Source organism: Haemaphysalis longicornis, unplaced genomic scaffold, assembly GCF_048455015.1.
Source record: "Haemaphysalis longicornis isolate Haplotype H1 unplaced genomic scaffold, Haemaphysalis longicornis Haplotype H1 scaffold_7, whole genome shotgun sequence".
NCBI classification, from domain to species: domain Eukaryota; kingdom Metazoa; phylum Arthropoda; class Arachnida; order Ixodida; family Ixodidae; genus Haemaphysalis; species Haemaphysalis longicornis.
This window is the reverse complement of record NW_027526422.1, coordinates 145,251,146-145,269,356: the sequence shown is the minus strand read 5'-3', so window position 1 is coordinate 145,269,356 and position 18,211 is coordinate 145,251,146. Positions and strand designations below refer to the sequence as shown.

Below are 18,211 nucleotides of genomic sequence, written 5' to 3'. Positions count from 1 at the left end.
TGGACAAAAAATCGGGAGCCATTCTAATCTGTGAATGAGGACGACTCGCCAAACAGTGTAAAGTTCCAATCAAACGCTCGATTACAGAATAAACTCGTAATGTTGTCACCATCTTTGGCAGAGGCGGTGACTATGACTTCGTGGTTACTGAATGAAATTTGAATGGCAAGAAATTTGTTCAAGCAGAGAAACATGGGGCGGCCCGTTTTCCTTCCTACTAATCCCATGTAATGACAGTAGCTGGGAGTTGTTGAACGTTACAACAACACTGTTCTCTAACTAATAAATAACCACAAAACCCGATGTAATGGTATCATTGGCCTACCGGCAAGTTTCTACGCGATTGTTTTTAGCAAAGTATTGGTAAAACTACATGTACAGCTGTTTTCTTCTAAGCCCTCATGGCAAAGGTGGCTTTGCGGCGAAGCGTTTCTGTTGCCCGAGATTTCTTTATGGAGACAGAAAACCTGCAAGAGCCTAGCCATAAGCAACATTGCCGCCCCCCCCCCCCCCCCCCCGAATCCATGACCCAAAATGTGCAGCAGCGGCGAAAAACGGGCGAAGAAAAGAAAAGGCTAAAAACGGAGAGAGGACGATAATTAACGATGCTAAATCTGTGGGTAAGCCCCCATACGCGAAAGCAGACACTCTAAACAAACAGTACACAAAAAAAGAAAAACTAACGAGATCATTGCGCTCGTGGAACAAGCCCACGAGAACGACCCAGGACTGCCAATGCAATGCAAGCTATGAAGTATTCTACAGGGTACGGACATACGTAAAGCGTTTAGTTTACAAGTCAAAGTAATGAAACGTATTCACGTTTAAAGCTTCGCTGCTAATGAATATGCTAAAAACGCCATCCATATGGTGCCGATTAGCCAGTGAAGCTGCTTGTTTCATTTAGTTGCACCCATTCGCGAACCCAAATTTTAGTGACTACGGCTCACCTACAAAACTGTTGCGGCCCGCCCGCCGGCAGCTTCCGCATGGTTGCGTCGCCTTTCTACACACTTTCCCTACCTCGCCCGCGCCTCAGCCTTTGTACCTACACCCTATCCTTTGCCCTGCGGACATTTCCCCACACGGACACTCTCCCTCTTCCCCACCTCAGCGTCTAAGGGTACACAGCTCCGCTAGTAAATATAGCGTGTAGCGTGTTTCTGTTTTGACAAACAAAGTAACCTATTTACTCGTTGAAGAGTACCGAAATTCTCTTAGGAGCTTTATAAAACGTACCTAAACCTGTTTGAGTTGACAAAATGATTCAGGTTTTGAGTTAGGCTACGCATACATGCGTATTACCTGCACTGCGTTCATGAACTACAAGCAAGAAGCCTCATGATTTCCCGCAGTTTTTACAGCAGTGCTTTTTTCCGGGTTCTGTGTATTGACCAACCGTATTCGGTGACGTTGTTTACAGTTTGCAACCGTTTGAAATGACCTGGACCTCACTCGCCTTCAGAAAGCCACCCAAAATCAATTATACCGAACGATTCATAATTTCGAGGCTTGGCACATTTTAGTGCAAATTTCCGTTCCCGGAACGGAAATTTCGAACTTTTTTTCAGAGCTCAAACTTTTTTTCAGAGCGAAAACTAACTAATGCAAGAACCTGAAAACTTACTGGACCATTCGCAGAATCACTAAGGCGCGAGCAGGCGTGGTCTTGTAAGGTCTGGAATTTTTTGATGGAAGGATCCCGAGTTTCAGCGATGGAATCATTGAGTTGCCATCGTATAAACTGCTCCACGTCACTGGAAACCTTGACAACATTTCCGGGAACATAAACTGAAGACTGAAAAAAATATATATATTACTTCATCTTGACACTCGTCTTCCACCAATATAAGACAGAAAAATGTGAAGCCTGGTTGCCACACACGTACGCATGCAAATACACCACTGTGACACAGTATTTCAGAAGACTGAGTACAGGCAAAAGCCTTATTTCTGACAATGATACCGTTTTAAGTGGCAAGTTCGTGCAGACACAATGAACAAAATTCGGGTAGTACAAAAATGTACTTTCATGCGTACGCATTAAACCAGATTCGTGCGTTTATTGTGCGTACATTGAACGTAACGCGATAAAAAGAACAGTGAACAACATCTTTATAACACAAAGTGACGGAAAGATGAAAACACGTAATTCATACTTGATATACTGCCGTGACCCTGGCGAGTTTTCACCGCAGAAGAATGGATTAACAAAACATGACACACCTGAAATGGGGGTTGTACTTGAAGAGCACCTAATTACATTTTTTTTTACTTTTTGTTGCTTCGCTTTTTTACTTTACTTTTACATGCTTTAATTTATTATAGTCGATACGTTGAGCCATCTATGATAGACAACATTAACGGGACATGTTTAATCCGTGTTTTTGACAATCGCTCACAAAAAGGTATGTATTGGTGAACATTGTTCCGAAAAGAAGGGGCGGAAACCTTTGGCTTTTGACCCGTAGCGTGTTCTTGTAAAAACAAACTGACTCCCTCGATGTAACTAACATTTCCTGCCAGTACCAGAATGAGGAATATTAGATAAATTGCTATTCTAACGTAATAAAGAAAATTCAGCAATATATATTATTTTCGTTAAGAAAAAAACTTCTTTGTAAACAGTTCATATGTGGGTAGGTATTCGGGCGCGCCACAGTATTTTTCAAGACTTCTTAAAACCTTCCTTTTATTTATTATTTATTTACAGATGCTGCTGTCTTAGTTTATGAGACATAGCAGGAGTGCGTACAGATGTTCAGCACACAAAAAAACAGCCCAATTCAAAACACCAAATTACCACGTAACTCTTTCTCAAATTGCTCAGCACCCAGCAGACATCTATCAAGTTCATTCCATAACTCAACAGTCCGTAGAAAAAAGGGAAATACTAAACAATCAGGATTCGACGTGGATGCACAATGTTCAAGGGATCAGATCGTCTGGTACAGCGTGTGGGAGGGGCAACAAAAGAAATGGACGCCAGAACACTTGTACCCGTGTGAACAATTTTACGCAGGAGGAGGACACGGTCACAAATGCGCCGATGTTCGAGAGGCTGCAAGGATAAATCATGTGCATGCCCAATAGGCACCCTGCAATGCAGTTTGAGGAGCAGGTGGCGCCTTCTGGCGGTTGAATTTACAAGTTTGAAGGCGTTCGCTCGCGCATGCCCGCGTTCGCTGCTGCTGCGTGAGCGTGGACTATTTGGGAATTTGATCAGGGTTTTTTTATTTCGCGGTGAAGTTTTTGCAGCTGACGGTTCGATGGCGTCATCGCAATCATGCTGCGACCCCACAGTCGCAAAGAACCCGCCCCGGTGGCTCAGTGGCTAAGGCGTTGCGCTGCTGAGCACGAGGTCGCGGGTTCGATTCCCGGCCGCGGCGGCCGCTTTTCTGATGGAGGCGAAAAGCAAAAACGCCCGTGTGTACGAGATTTCGGCGCACGTTAAAGATCCCCAGGTGGTCAAAATTAATCCGGAGCCCTCCACTACGGTGCGCCTCATCGCCTGCGTTGCGTCGGCGCGTTAAACCCTACTATCAATCAATCACAGTCGCAAAGAAGAATCTGGGCTCAGATATTGTTGCCTCAAATGCCACAGTCGGGAGGGCACGCCAGGCCCGAAGCTTTTTACAGCTTCCCGTCGCAGCCATGGGAGAAAACGTGAAGACAAGTGGATTGTCGGCGTGCGGCGAATAAAGTAAGTAAACTCTGTTAGTTCGGGAAATCTCGGCACGTTACGAAAGCCACTAAGGAAGCGTCAGTCTGCAGTTAGTACAAAGCGGTCACCTCGACGTCGTAGGTTACCGTTTGTTTAACGTCTGGGGGTTTGTAGTTTAAGACCTTCTAATCTAATTGACAAATGTCCTACTTTACCTTTCTTTTCGACTCCGTGTGCCTGTACTTGTGGCTTGTACATGTATTCGAGAACAATGACCCAACCACTCGTGACGTGCTTAACAAATGTGCGTGTTCGTCGAGAGCCATCCTCTGTTTCTACATTGTGCATGGTTGGCGTCTGCAGTCGAGCTATGGACAGTGCCCGGCGCTGTCGCTCGCGTTTCTTATTCGTGGACAACTTCGCTGTTCATTCATGCTGATTGCAAATATTTCCTGTCTTGTGCATCATTGCAGGGAACATAGGAAAAGAATAGATAGTTATACCTGGATGTAACAAACCTCTATTTAACGAATTCCTCTATTAATCGAAGTTTTCAATTTCCCACTACCACCGCCATAGAAGCGCATGTACTTGCGACCTCTATGTAGCTAATGCATAGCGGCGGTAAACCTTGATGTACAGAACTCGCTTAGCTTATCAGTCATAGCTTTCTTAACTTTTACCGAAAAATCAGCGGAAAAAATTGACTATTTTACCGAGTACGATCACTTCGTTAAGCAGCTAGGAGCTATGAGAACGTCTAGAATCACCAGAAACAAAACTTCGTCATGATAATGATGACCAAGGAAGCATTTGGGGTCTCCTTATGGCTAACGCAGTACAAAGTTTATATTTCTTGTGTAGCGCAACACCAGGTGGCAAAACTAACTCCACTTCAAGTACGTTTTGCCCACGCAGCAAACTGCCATGCGTTTCCACCTGCGATTGCGGTGTCGGTTAGCGACAAGTCTTCAGGTGCTAGGGATGCTATCGATGTGCACTCGGGCATCTTCACTGCTATCTGCAGTGTCTGTTCGCCGGTGGCGAGTTCTACTACCGGAAAACGAAAAGATTTCTGTTTTTAAGACAAGCTGGCATTTTCCGATGGCATTAGCGCAAGTTACAGTATGCCCAGCTAGCACACTCTCATCAACAATTTTTAGTGGGAAAAGAGCATCAAGTTTCCGAAAGGCGCCCTTTCAGCACAGGTTTGCTCTTTAAACGCGTTTGGAACCAAAAACTATCAAAAGCCAAACGTGATACCTAAGTTAGGCTTTTAAATACCGGGGTGAGTAATTTCACTTCTTTGGAGCCCCGTGTAGTGCCTAAGCTTGTGCGAAAGCAGCAGGCGTAGATCACGAAATTTTTCACGGCGAAAAACATCCTTGAAGGGTGAGTTCACCTTCACTTGTGGCTAGAATTCTAGTTCCGTTCATGCTTCGTTCATGCTATCCTTACTCGAAACCATTATGTCACGAAAACCTGGGTGTAACTAAAAATTGCAAACTTTTGTCACCTTCGCTATATCCAGGTTTAGCTGTACTACATTTGTAGTTGCAAGGACAGTGTGACATCCACCAGGATCTGGCAAAGTATATTCAGCAGTTTTTGTAGAATATTAGGATTGCGTGTTGTCGTGCTACAATTTTGGCTGATGGTTTAGGAAATTTAAGAATGCGACGAGTGAAAATGTACACATGAGTAAGTACACACGTAAGCTAACGCTTAGTGAAGGATACAACTGACTTCTGTGCAATGCTTTAGACCCGCTCGACGTATTTCATAGGCTTTTTTGCAATTCGATTGTTCATATTCCCAACGTGGATAATGCTTCAGCTTAACTCCTAATTGGAGCCTCAGTGTAAAGATTGCAGAGGTTCGGTTCACCGAAGTCCGGTGCCGATCAGGAAGCCAATCGCCCGTGCTCCGGTTGATTTGGCAGAAGACTCGTGGGGCGATGGTGTTGATGTTCTCGGAGAGTGTTGTCGAATTGACGAAATCGAGTCGTATGGATTTGATGGGAGAAACGAAGAATTTATATACAACTATTTACATTGGAGTACGTGGGTACATGAGTAATAAGAAGGTAAAAACTCCAAACTGCAGTTAGACGCTAACTCTAAGTGCGAACAAGTCACTCGAGCTTTCCAACTCCGTCTAACTCTCCTATGCTCGGAGCGTACACAAACCGCTCGAGAAACGACGGCCGGGACTCTGTTCCCGCCGCAGGACCCGTCTAGTTTCCCGGTGCACATATGTACCCTAAACTTCCCACGCGTTCCTCCAGTCTATCTCTCACTTAGGGGGCTCACAAATCCCAACCGAGCTTCAGCGGTCGAGACACCTTGTCTTACCGGAAACTGCCTAGCTGAGAGCTCCGACAAGAACGCTTTCTAACAGCCGAGTTCGGCCTTATAACCACTCGCTATAGGGCTAGTGCGCTGCTACTTGAGCGGCACAGGCAGCGCCTCCTGGCAGCCGCGGCGGCGTATTTTGCACGTACGGGGCCGGCGCGGTCAGCCGCCCCCAGCGGCGGAGGTATCACAGAACGGCGCTTTTACGGGCGAAAAATAAGCAATTCTGCCTACTTTTCTGTTTGCCGATGGCTCAACAGTTACAAAAAAAAGTATGGAACATCGCCAAAGAATAAATTATGTTATGAGGAGCCATCTGATCACCTCAACGCTTGGTTCCAACATTTCTTTGTCAACAGCGTCTGTCGGAGCATATGTTGGCTCTACATTTTTGAGGCTGCCCTCGTACGCAGGAACGTCAGCAAAACCCCATTTTACATCACGAATTTGTGCGGGCACGTTTTTCGGGTGACGTGTACACTAATTTCGATGTTGGACAGTTTCAATAGCACTCGTCGTGCTAACATATAAATAAGCGTTTTATTTGCTGCTGTGTGTCCTGCGTTGGATGCACAGATGGCTTATCCCACGCACGCGGCAACTTCGTGGACAATTTCTTCCCGGCTGTCGTGGCTACTAATGTAAAATCGCCGTCGCCGTCTGTTAGCCTCAGCCGCGGCGGACAGCCTTCCAGCAGCTTCCTCGAAACAAAAAAAAAGAGAAAAAAAAAGCGTTTTGGGTTTGCCGACGAGCACAGAAACGAAGCAAGGGATAATGTACGTGAACTATCAGCAAAATTCGAGAAATTTAGAAAATTGTGCGTGTGTATGGATTCCTATGCCGCTTCTGTTCATCTTGAGGCTTTTAATTGCAGCCAGATTGGTGCTTTTCTGACTTCTTCGTCTTTTTGTTTGCTTTTCTGGTTTGTGTTATTTTGGAATCAATAAACAGGTTAGTGCGGCGAATCGGTTTTCTTTTTGTTTCATTGGTTCATTTCTAGCTCTATTGGTATTTTTGTTTTTCTTATACAAATAACATACATTTACATTATTATACAACAAATGTTTTAATAATTGTGCCCTTTTGTGCGAATGCAAGGCGTTTGGGATTTGGTGCGTATTAATTTTTTGTGTTCTCCGGGTTGCATTTCCGGGTTCTTTATAATTTTGTTTTATTAATCGTGTGAATGTTGTGATTAGGTAGACTTCTCGATATAGCAAGTTCATTTTTATTCTTTTTTCCTGTATTTTTAACTTCACTCGACAAATGGTCTACAGTTACACTATTACGACGCGTTAACTTCGATCTCCCGTTGTGCGTTATTGTGCAAATGCCAGGCATTACACAGATTGGGCTCTGGGGTATTAGCAAAAAATGCTGATGGATTAAAATTTACATTCCATATTTTTTCCTTACTCCCAGCCGCACTTGCATTTTAAACTATTCATTTGAATCACACCATGTTCCGGGGCTATATAGAGGGCCCTATTTCGGTCTGAATTTCTGCGTTGAGGCCGAAGACATGGTTGCTGCCGTCTAGTCTTTTTGTTTTTCCGCAGGTCAAGTAGCCTTTATTTTTTAAGTATTTCTCAGGGCCCCCTATTTATTCTAAGCCGCAGAACAGTTCACGCACGGCTCGCTTCGCGTAGTCACGCTGGCCCTGCGCACGGGATACGCGGGCAGGCGGAGCCGGCGAAGTGCGGTACGCGCAAAAGATGCGGCGCGTGTCGACAGGGGGCGCCGCTGGTTCGAATTCAGTGGCGCCACCATACCAGCGCACGAGGCCTATTGCTCTCTCTCGGGAACACCCCTCTACCTTTCGTACACGCGTAAGGGAGGGCCCAAATTCATGCACACAGCTTTCACTCAGCCATTTGCCGAATATTCTCCAAGGCGCCACCCCCTTCGGGTCAAGAGCCTGCACGTGGGCGAGTAAGCACGTGGCGGCGAGTGCACGCGACTCCGAAGGGTGGGGGCGAAGAGCGGCGGATACAGAAAGCGGCCCGTTCCTAAGGTGGGGCGCGACAAAGGGATCTCGTGGAAAAGTTGCCGCTGGAGTGAGGTCAGACGACGACAGTTACCCCTTCGTTGTCAGCTTCGCACACAGTATTCGGAACTTGGCGGGCCCGCTGCCTTCGTAAAAGGGATTATTCCTGCGGCATTCTCGGCATCCAGACAAGCCATCTCCCGAACGCGCCCCCGCGAATTGACGACGACCAAGGCGTACTGTCGGCAGTGCTGTGCCACCAGACCGAGGGGCAGGGATCTATCCTTTCACGCGCAAAGCCCGGGCGCCTGGCCACTGACTTCGTAAGTGGACCTTACACTCAGCTTAAAGGTTTTCTGCTTAGGTAAGGTTGACGCTGCACCCAGTCTTGCCCTTTTAGCCCGAAGCGCCGGTTGGCGGGGTACTGTAAAAATAGTTCCAGTCCCACTTTAAAATATTACTAGAAGCTTCATTCCGCAGCGCTTGCTTTTGGCTGTACCAAAGTGAATTATGATGTACATTATGCCTGCTTTGTTAGGGGGGCGTAAACGCCAGCCTAAATCTCCTTGGAACATTAGAGAATCGCCTTTTACTTGTGCGAAAAATTCGGGTGAAATAAATCAGGGATTCGCAAGTGACTTATTAACAAAAAGAACTTTGCTAATTTCTTGGAATTCTTACCTTGCTACAGGCGGAAGTGTCGACGACAGGCAGGTCCAGCATAGATTCTTGCAAGGCGGTAAGCAGATTCTCCGCGAGACATGGGGAGGCACGCTCATCGCAGGCATATTGAGTCACTCTTGCCACTGAAAAATATAGGAAGGACAGACAAACACAAAGGAAGTATGCCAAGAAGACGTAGTTAATAATGTGTTAACCTGAAAAGGTAAAACTTCGAAATGTGTGTGTTTGGGGGAGGTGTGGGCGAGCGTGCGTACGCGTCCACGTGTGAGGGTGTGTGCGGGCGTGCGTGCGCAAAGTTGTAAGTCCGGGTAGATAATTATTCTGACATTTCGGCAGGTGACCGGCCTTTCTCGAGGTTATACATCTTTGTATATATATGGCTGCGTATGAGTATGTGCATAGAAACAATACAACGGCTTTTGTCTAAACGCACAAGCTTCGGGTAAGACGTCTACTACAATTACTATTTCAGTTGATGGGCGCCTATGCTTCCCAACCCAATTTTTACCACGCTAAGTGCAAAGGTTTTTCATAACCATGCGGTTGCTGCAACAAGGTCCATGGCATATAAGGAGAAGTCGACTGACGGAGACCCTTCTAGGGCACCTGCGGCGCTTATAATACCGGGACAGATCCCTTTGTCTGGCGTGAACCTTATCAAAATATTCAAGGAGGGGTTCTTCTAATGAACACAGGATTTAAAGAGAGCGGTCAATATTTACAAATAGGGTTTAGGAGAAGCCATTCCTCATGGTTCTGTTTGGATATTCCCCATGTATTGTGCACGTTTCATTACAGTCTGGAAGGCGGCAGGATAGCTTATGCGCTGCTAAAATGGCGCAACATGTTGCAGTACTTCCTGATATTTTGTTATTTCTGCGAAACCATCCAGTTTACATTCTTTGGTCTGGTCTTATAGAACCACATAGAAACTTAGCTTGCTTCACCCCTTAGACCTTCCCTTCCCGTATCCTGTCACAAACGACAATTCACTTGTTTTCTTTCTGGCTTTCTGTTTGCCCTCGACATCAAAACATTGCCTGCTCTTTTTCATAATACGTTTCTGCACCTTGTAGCTCAACGTAACTATCAAAATCTTGCTATTAACATTCGAATGCCGTAATGCAACCGCTCTTTTATTCGCACACCTCGCTGTCATCTCTGATGCAGAGGTTCTACGACATCTTCTTTGACGCTATAGTCGGCAATTGTTATACCAGAAACAGAACAAATCTCGGTGTTTATGCTTCGTGACATTTTATGCGCTCATCGAGATAAGTTGATTACCCTGTTAATTGTGTGATGTTATCAATTTGCATTGCATCCTCAGTTTAGATCAGGTTTTCATTGGAAAGGTGTCTTCACATTGCAAAACGAATAGTGAAGGTTGCTCCCCCTTACAAAAAGGAAGAAATGTTTGCTACACAATGTTCAATGGTGGAAAACGATTCCTCTGTTCGTGTCCCTCCCAAACAATTTTAAATAACACACCCCTCATAAAAAGTGGGAACACATCGACACAACTCAACTGAAATCGCCGTATAAAGGCCTTGCGACGAAGTCCAGATGCAATGGGCGGAAGGTGTGGTGCGCTTGTCCCACTGTAGCGTATGTTTCGCCAGGCTCTTTGGCGCAGCTTCCTAGCACGAGGCAAATGTGTCCGCAGGCCTGAGAAAGCGCACACAAGCAATACTGAAGCATTAGTTTCTTTGTTGCTTCATGACGAAGTCCTCTTTAAATTATTCCAGCGGAGCAATCAACGAGTAGTACTGTTTTCCCAACCAGCTAGCAAGCGATAACTGGCGGACGTCACATATATGTGCTAATCAACATACAGCGACGTTTTTGTGAGGCTTACATCGCCAATAATGTCAGTGTTCTGTACTGCACAATGGAGTAAACGTGGCACCGCTGGAGATAATCCAAAGGGCGTTGCAGCGTAAGTGGGTTGAGGCGAAAAAGCGTGTGCAATGTGTGTCCCACTTGTCGCTTCTCGGCGTAGCTCTCGCGATGGTCGTCGTCTTTTGCGGCCGCAACCCCTTGTTGCCTTGACTCACGCCTCCCCATCAGCGTAGCCAGCATACCTGCGCGGTCTGCAACGCGTTTCGCTGTTGGTGAAGACGTTAAGGCGCAACCACATGCGACGTTTTGGTCGCGTTTGGAGACCGTCCGCGGCGACGCGCGTTCAGCGCGCGCGCCACCAAATACAGAGCAGCGCGCTCGGAGCGCCGGTGTGTGCGCATCCCTGATTTTCGGTCCGTTTTCGGCGTCTGCGCCGGATGTTGCTATCTTCGATTTCCGGTCCCCCTCCGCACGCAACATGGCGGCTCTTTATTTGGCGGCTCTTTAGCACTTTATTTAATAGAACATCAATTTAACGTGTTTTGTTTGTTGAAGTTTTGATTATTCTTCAGTTTATTAGGAATGACTTAAACAGAACGATGCTGCCTTTACCAAAGTAAGTCTGGCAACTTGGATCGGAGAAGCGCTCTTCGCGCGTCTCTTGTGGTTGCTCGCCCTCTCCAACGCCCGTTCCGCGTCGGCGTCGGGCGCCGCAGACGGCCGCAAGACGCGACCAAAACGTTGCATGTGGTTTCGCCTTTACTTTTCCGCGTGACGCTTCTTAGGGGCATGGATATCCTAAACGCTGCAGGAACGATTTCGAGCAAGTTTGCTGGCGCTGGTTCATGGGCACCTTTACCCTCTTTGGATGCCTGCTCCGAGCTCAGTGGCTACAATAAACTTCGGCGGCTGAAAAAACCAGCGAACCCTGTTGTGGTTTTGTGAGGAATCCAGAATGCTCCTTTTTACCACCCAAGCAGCGAACGGAGAGTAATGCCAGGCACCCAGCCGAGTATTCCGAATAATCCGCCAGGAAACAGCATCACCGGCAGTCCGTCGAAAAGCCGGGAGAGTGGCACAATAAGCCTCGCTTTAATACATTACCGCCTACTTCAAAGATCGTTCAAGCAGTTTTTGAACATCGTCTACTGACTTACCAGATTAGTCTCGAATGCGTAAGTAATGCTCTACGGTTTTTCGCCACATTTACTCGCATATTTCTGCAATGAAAGTGCGTTCAAAGAGCAGCTGCCTTTACACTATCATTTATGCCAGGGGTCGGCAGCCTTTTGAGGGGTAGGGCCGAGGTGCATTAAGCCGACTCGGCGGGGGCCGGATGGCAGATCGGTATAGAAGGGGTTGCAGGAATTAGAAGGAAAGGGGAAGGGGGGAGGGGGGGGGGCTTCGCAGGCACAGAAAAAAAATCGGAAAATTCAAAATAACGTAGAAAACGTGAATACAAATCATACTAACGTTTATTTTTGCGCGAATGTCACGAGCTTTGACCCCACTCGAAGTGAAAACTGCCAGGTCGGCCTTCAGATCGGAAGTTACAAGCAATGGAGGGTGGGGGTGGGGGTGGGGGGGGGGGGAGGGGGAGCGGGGGTAAAACATCGTGGTGGAAGGGGGCGGCAAATAATGTCCGCGCGGGCCGCAGGTTGCCGTCCCCTGCTTTGCGTCGCCTAGCTGTACTTAACTGATTTGCAAATCCCGCCCTGGGTTTTTTGAGGTATAATAAATAAATAAATAAATAAATAAATAAATAAATAAATAAATAAATAAATAAATAAACTATTTTGTTACATTGATAAGAACACACTTCAAAATTTAGATCATTTCTAGCAAGTTGAACGTGTATTACTATTGCGTGAAAAGGGAGCAAGGACAAAGAAGGAACATGTAGGCTATGTGGTTAGCTTGCAGCATGCCCGGTCTTTTTCTAAACTTGGTATTAGCCATGGGGTTAGTGAAACTGTATATTTTGAAGACTAAGATAGCATGCCGACACGCTGGAAACAACTACGACTGCACTGCGGTAGTTTGTGGGGCGGCCGCGAATAAAGTGTTTTGGTCTCTCTTCTACCACCAGTTAATGCTATCAAGAGAAGTGCTAAAGAATTAGGATAAAGGCTTACATAGACTAAAAGCATCATGAAGCCGCAAATATTGTTTTGTCAATGCCCCGCTAATATCCCTTTAAAGCAATCTAATAACAAAAAAATTCCCCCGCATTTCCCCGAGGGGGAGAATGTGAAAGTGCGAATGCACGGTTGTCGGCCCGCTTGCGGCGCTTGCGCTCGGCCCCCGCAGCCCACCGCCTCGCCGCCTTCTCTTCCATCTCTTCCATCGGGTTTGTAGTATCACGTGTACACCACGCAGTTATCAAGCCGCTATAACGCCGCTGAGTCGCCAACGCACGCCGCTGACGACGTAGTTTGAATGCGTTAAAGATATAGGGCGCGTCACTAACACTGATATCACCGTCGCGTCCGTGGCTTGGTCGGTAGAGCGTCGCGCTGCGGCCGCAAAGTCCTCGGATCGAAAACTGGCGCCGGATGCTGTTTCTTTTTTAAATATAGAGGAGCTCTGCGGACGCCGCCGCCGCCGCCGCCGCCGGCGGTGGATGGTTTGGGGTGGCTTATAAAGTGCATTCGCACTTAAAACGCAAGTTGGCCTAGAGACGCCTTACAATATGCAGACAAGTCAAACAACGCCTATCGACTGAGACACCTTCATGTATAACTACAAATTGAGAAATTAGTAAACGAGGACATTGCAACCTAATAATTTCCGCGTTGTTTTTTCACGCGCTATATGCTTCCAGTTGTTAATGACCATAACTGTTCACCGAGCTATAAAAGACTACTTGTTAAGAAAACTTAGGAAACGCTCCTAATGGGACGGTGACAATTAAGTGTCACCGTCCATTTGTCATCCCTTTAAGCCAGCCGTATTGATCACCACAGACGTCCCGGCACCATGCTACAAACTACTCATAGCTAATTTCAGAAAAGAAACACCCATACGATATGAGCACATAAAGTTTGGTGTTATTCGATTTCTAAAGAAAAGAGAAGGACCCTATAGCTGTGGCTGAGGAGACGAGCATAAAGTTACTAAATGTCTGCATGCGGTACAAAAGCAAAAAGAAACGCATTATTAAGCCGCAAGGGCCCAACGATCGCTGAGAAAAGGAATCGGTAAATAACTTTCTATGCTTAGTTGTTGAAGACACCTAAAAGCAAATTTTTGTTGCAGTTTAAGAGAAAAACTTGTCCAACTCAGAAAGAGTGCCGACAGAAAATGACCGCAACATTGCCGAGAGCCTTTAACTTCGAGATCGCGCCCCTAATTACATGTGGCTCGGAACTGCAAGAAGCTATTCCGCGGCCCGGATACCTCTAAGGGTGGTCTGCGTACCCTCAACGTGCGGTCGTCCTTTGCACCGAATTGTTTGAAATACCTTCCTAAATATTTCAGTACGGTGTATAAGACTGTGAGAGAGCTACGTCTTTTCTTTTCACTGTGGTTCCGTTGGCTTATGCAATGTTTTGCTTTGTGTTTTTTGGCTGCCCTAAGTTGTATTTGAAATCATTAATAACAACCGGAGTTTCCGACTTCGTCTGACAAAGTTTCTGACGAAGTTTCTGACCAGGCAAAGGGCATTAGTTTTAACTCCTTATTGTGGGCCGCCGTTACAGAGTTAGCAACATTGGGTGGTTTCAAAATACAACCAGCCGTATAATATTTCTACTCCTAATTTTTTGCTTTGATAGAAATTAGATAACAACCCTTTCATTGATTGATTGTAGTGCTTTAACGCGCCGACGCAGCGCAGGCGATGAGGCGAGCCGTACTGGAGGGCTCCGGATTAATTTTGACCACCTGGGGATCTTTAACGTGCGCCGAAATCTCGTACACACGGGCGTTTTTGCTTTTCGCCTCCATCAGAAAAGCGGCCGCCGCGGCCGGGAATCGAACCTGCGACCTCGTGAACAACCCTTTCAGACCAATACATTATTGCACCTTTTGAAGTGGCTGACTAAATATGTTCTTTACCCTCAAGATTTCCGCAGATTTATTAAAATTTGCGCTTAATCTGCAGCGAAACTGCTACTTCCCTAAGGTTGAAATACTATTGAGGCCACGTTCACTCAGAGCTGGGTGAAAAAAATTATGCATCCGTGATGACAGGGCATTCTTTCCGTTCCTAATCCTGCTGCATGGTGATGGCGTCTTGCAGGTGGAGGGCGAGATAAAAATAATGGCAAATAAATAAAAATCAAACATGCTACATCTGTCGCAGCTCCGCATGTAGCTACCCACAAGTTGGTACAGTCATCGTGTATTCACTGCATGAATAACGTCAGCTTTGACAGCAAAACCTGGCATGCAATCAAAGCTATGCCTAGTTTTATATTGGATTTGTAAATATTACTGTCGCATTTTAGTACTTTACCGTTGTCTGGAATTATCTAAAAAATATTGGTGCATATCCATACCTTGCATAGAAGACATTACGGGATTTCATGCTTCTGAGCACCTTAACGTTATCCACCGGGGCAATTCGCGCCGCATAAATGAAAAATAACACACCTAATCAGTATCCAGTCGCTGATGTAGATATAAAAGCTGTTTTAGCGTGATTTCTTTTTAACCCAACTTCGCACATATCTAGTTTTAGTGCATTTCGGTGCGTTAAAATATTTTGCGGACTCACCTCGGTCGCTGATTTGTAGTGATCTCCATTCTCAAGTTGCAGGTTTCCGTCACCACGAACATCATCCACAAGTTTCACAAAGTCTCCAGGCAAAAGACTTCGCACCTGTGCATGCGCAGATGTAAAGACTTACATGTATAGCCGTAGATGTATAGATGTATAGCCGTAGCGAATAAAGAAATACTTCTTTTATCACTCTGTAACATTATCACTCTCAAGCGTTATCACTTTTTTATAACTGTGTAGCACTCTGTAATTGTAATACAAGGCCAGCATTTCGAATAGTCAAAAATCGCACCAGGAACGAGGTAGTGACAGGATGAACCCTACAAATAGATGCTTACTTAGAACTGCAGATTGATTATTCACACAAATTTTACACATTAAAATAAACCATAGATAGAGGAACATAGTGCTGATTAGTGCGCTCTCTGTCTTATGCACAGCCATATATGATTTGCTAACACACTTGGTATGATTTAAACTGTTGTAAAAAACCTCTACGAGGTCCCTAACTGTTTGGTCCGTATGCCGATGCAGAACTTGAGTTTGTTAAACACGGGATGGCAGCCACAACTCTTTATATCGGGGAGAAGGTTTGCGCTAGTGGATTTTGTATTGAAGCAGCATGTTCTCGCAAAGACACGTTAAAACAGTATGCAGTCTGATGTTCGTGCACAAAGCTGAACTTCGCACTGTTCGCACAAGTTCGCACTGAACTTGTACTTACCTTTCTCAGACTACCTTCAGTGTTAACCATGTGGCAGACACTTTTGACTCGCGAAAACGCTTTCCCAGCGTACCTAGACCCGACACTCTTCGAACCGTGCGTCATTTCTTAGGCGTACGGGATAAGAGCCACTTTGTTGTGACGGCCATCCTTGACGTCCTCCTTTTTTTTTTCATCACGTGACACACACAGCCGACAACATCGACAACGGGTACCCAGCCATTTTGAGACGGTTTTCCTGCGCCAAAACACTGTTTTCCAGCATATGCTCGCACGATTCTCAGGTGGTCGTAGGCATGACAGTGGGATCATTCTTCAACCATTTTTGAACGCCAACATGAGTAGTGAAGTGGAAATTGTAAGAGCGTGGGTAATAGCGGCGACGAATTGGATGCTGTGAGAGGGCAATAATTAAATTAAAAAACTGTTAGCAGCCTTCAGTTGATCGCTCGAAGGTGACTTTCAAGCCCATTTAGAATTCTTCAAAAACATTCACGATATCCTGCGGGTTAAAGTTCCGCTCATCGCCGCGCAAGTTGACAAGGTAAGCGTCCCCATTTCTGTGGATGCTGCACATGTTGCCTGGAAGGCACTTATTAACGCTAATATCCAGCATGTACGCTTTTAACTACCTTATATGTGCTAACAAGCCCAACTTTCAGACTGCTACATTTGCATACTTTATATATAGGATGCAAAATATCAGGACAACAAACATGCCTGCGTTTGTAGCTATCCTTGAAAATTATTGGCCATTTTTAAAAACAACGGAAGACTAGGAAGGACAAAGAAACGGTACCTTCGAAGACTACGAAAACGACAAGCCACGAATCACATGTTTAGGTCACATTTTGTGAAGCAAGTAAGACATAGGCTGTAGTATATAGGGAGAAAAAAAATGTGCAACCTAATCCTTGATTACATGATGCTGTTCGCTCTTTCTTCACGTAGAAACTATTTCAGAAAAAGCGGACTTAAAACTTGCCTGATACTTTGAAAACTGCCTAGTGAGCCGTAGAGAGAAAAATTCAGGGTTTCAGCTATGAATATTTTACACCAATTCCCCATACGCCCTCAAACATTTTACCCTCATACCGCTTCTGCGGCGCCCACTTGGTCATACATTTACGGGTATTTATTTCTTCTAGATATCTGTGAATTATTTTAAGAGACATAGCGCTTATTTCAGCGGCTCCCACCCCGTTTTTAGAGAATTCACGGCCATTAAGCCTTGCAGGAATGAATGACCAGCCGAAATCCAAAGTCATTCTCACATGGTAGCCCCTAGTCACAACAGCCTCATCGGCACCAATAATACACACTCATTAGCATACCCGCAACCTGAGACACATTTCAAACAAAAACAGCGCTAACGACGGTACACAGAAGAAGGCTACACACACATAGAGCAGGCGTGCGCTTGGTTTTCTCGGCTCCCAACAAACTCAGCAAGGTGTGGCGCGAGTTAATGATGGTTCGCCTTCCCGTAGAGAATGTGACATAAACCACGTGCGACCCTTCATCCAGTGCCGAGCCGGCGTGGTTTACTCCATTTCGTTGAATTGTGGCCCCCAGTATGTGGGCCAAACTGTGCGGCGCCTGAACGTACGGCTTATGGAGCACGCGTCCAGTGTCAAAGCAAAATCCGGCGGCTGGCTCCCCTCGCACGTGTTGTCGTGCAAGTGCACTCCTGAATTTGAGCAGTGTACAGTGATAAAGCACTAAGGAAATCAGCGCAAGCGTGAGCTGCTGGAAGCATACGCGATTTATAAGAGTGGCACTGATTGCGTCAGCACCCCTTTGTTTGCCTTGTCTCCAGAGGAGATAGCGCTTATTAAGGACTAAGCGGAATGGTCGAACTAGTAATATGGTAACGCAGAGATGCAGTTTCGTGTCTATACTTTTAACGTTTTTTGCCATCTTTTTCCGCATTCTTTCCGCCCTTATCTCGGTGTAGCCTTTTGGTTGATATTGCCGAGAGGCCAATAACCACTTTGTAGTCATAGCTATGTGTGTGTAGCCGCCTCCTTTGTGCCCTGTCTTGAGAGCTATTTTTGTTTCACGTATAAACCAACAACCCCAAACACTTCCATTGAGGCACATTTTTGAATAATGTACAATCAATGCCCTTGCGCATTTCGGTGGTCGACGGTCAGGTTCGGTGAGGCATCATAGGTGAGGCTGTCTCCAACACGAAACGTGTAAGCCACCACCATTTTCTATCCTAAAT

At 45.9% G+C, this 18,211-nt stretch overlaps 1 protein-coding gene across 1 annotated transcript in view; it reads right to left on the bottom strand.

The window, feature by feature from the left end:
* The window catches only part of LOC144146585 (uncharacterized), a 78,031-nt gene that overhangs the window by 40,964 nt on the left and 18,856 nt on the right, over positions 1-18,211 (bottom strand). The window contains exons 3-6 of the mRNA XM_077678527.1: positions 15,252-15,356; positions 10,219-10,357; positions 8,687-8,811; positions 1,628-1,798 (exon numbers count right to left, since the gene is read on the bottom strand). Of these exons, the coding sequence (XP_077534653.1) occupies positions 1,628-1,798; positions 8,687-8,811; positions 10,219-10,357; positions 15,252-15,356 (540 nt within the window). The remainder of the gene's footprint in view (positions 1-1,627; positions 1,799-8,686; positions 8,812-10,218; positions 10,358-15,251; positions 15,357-18,211) is intronic.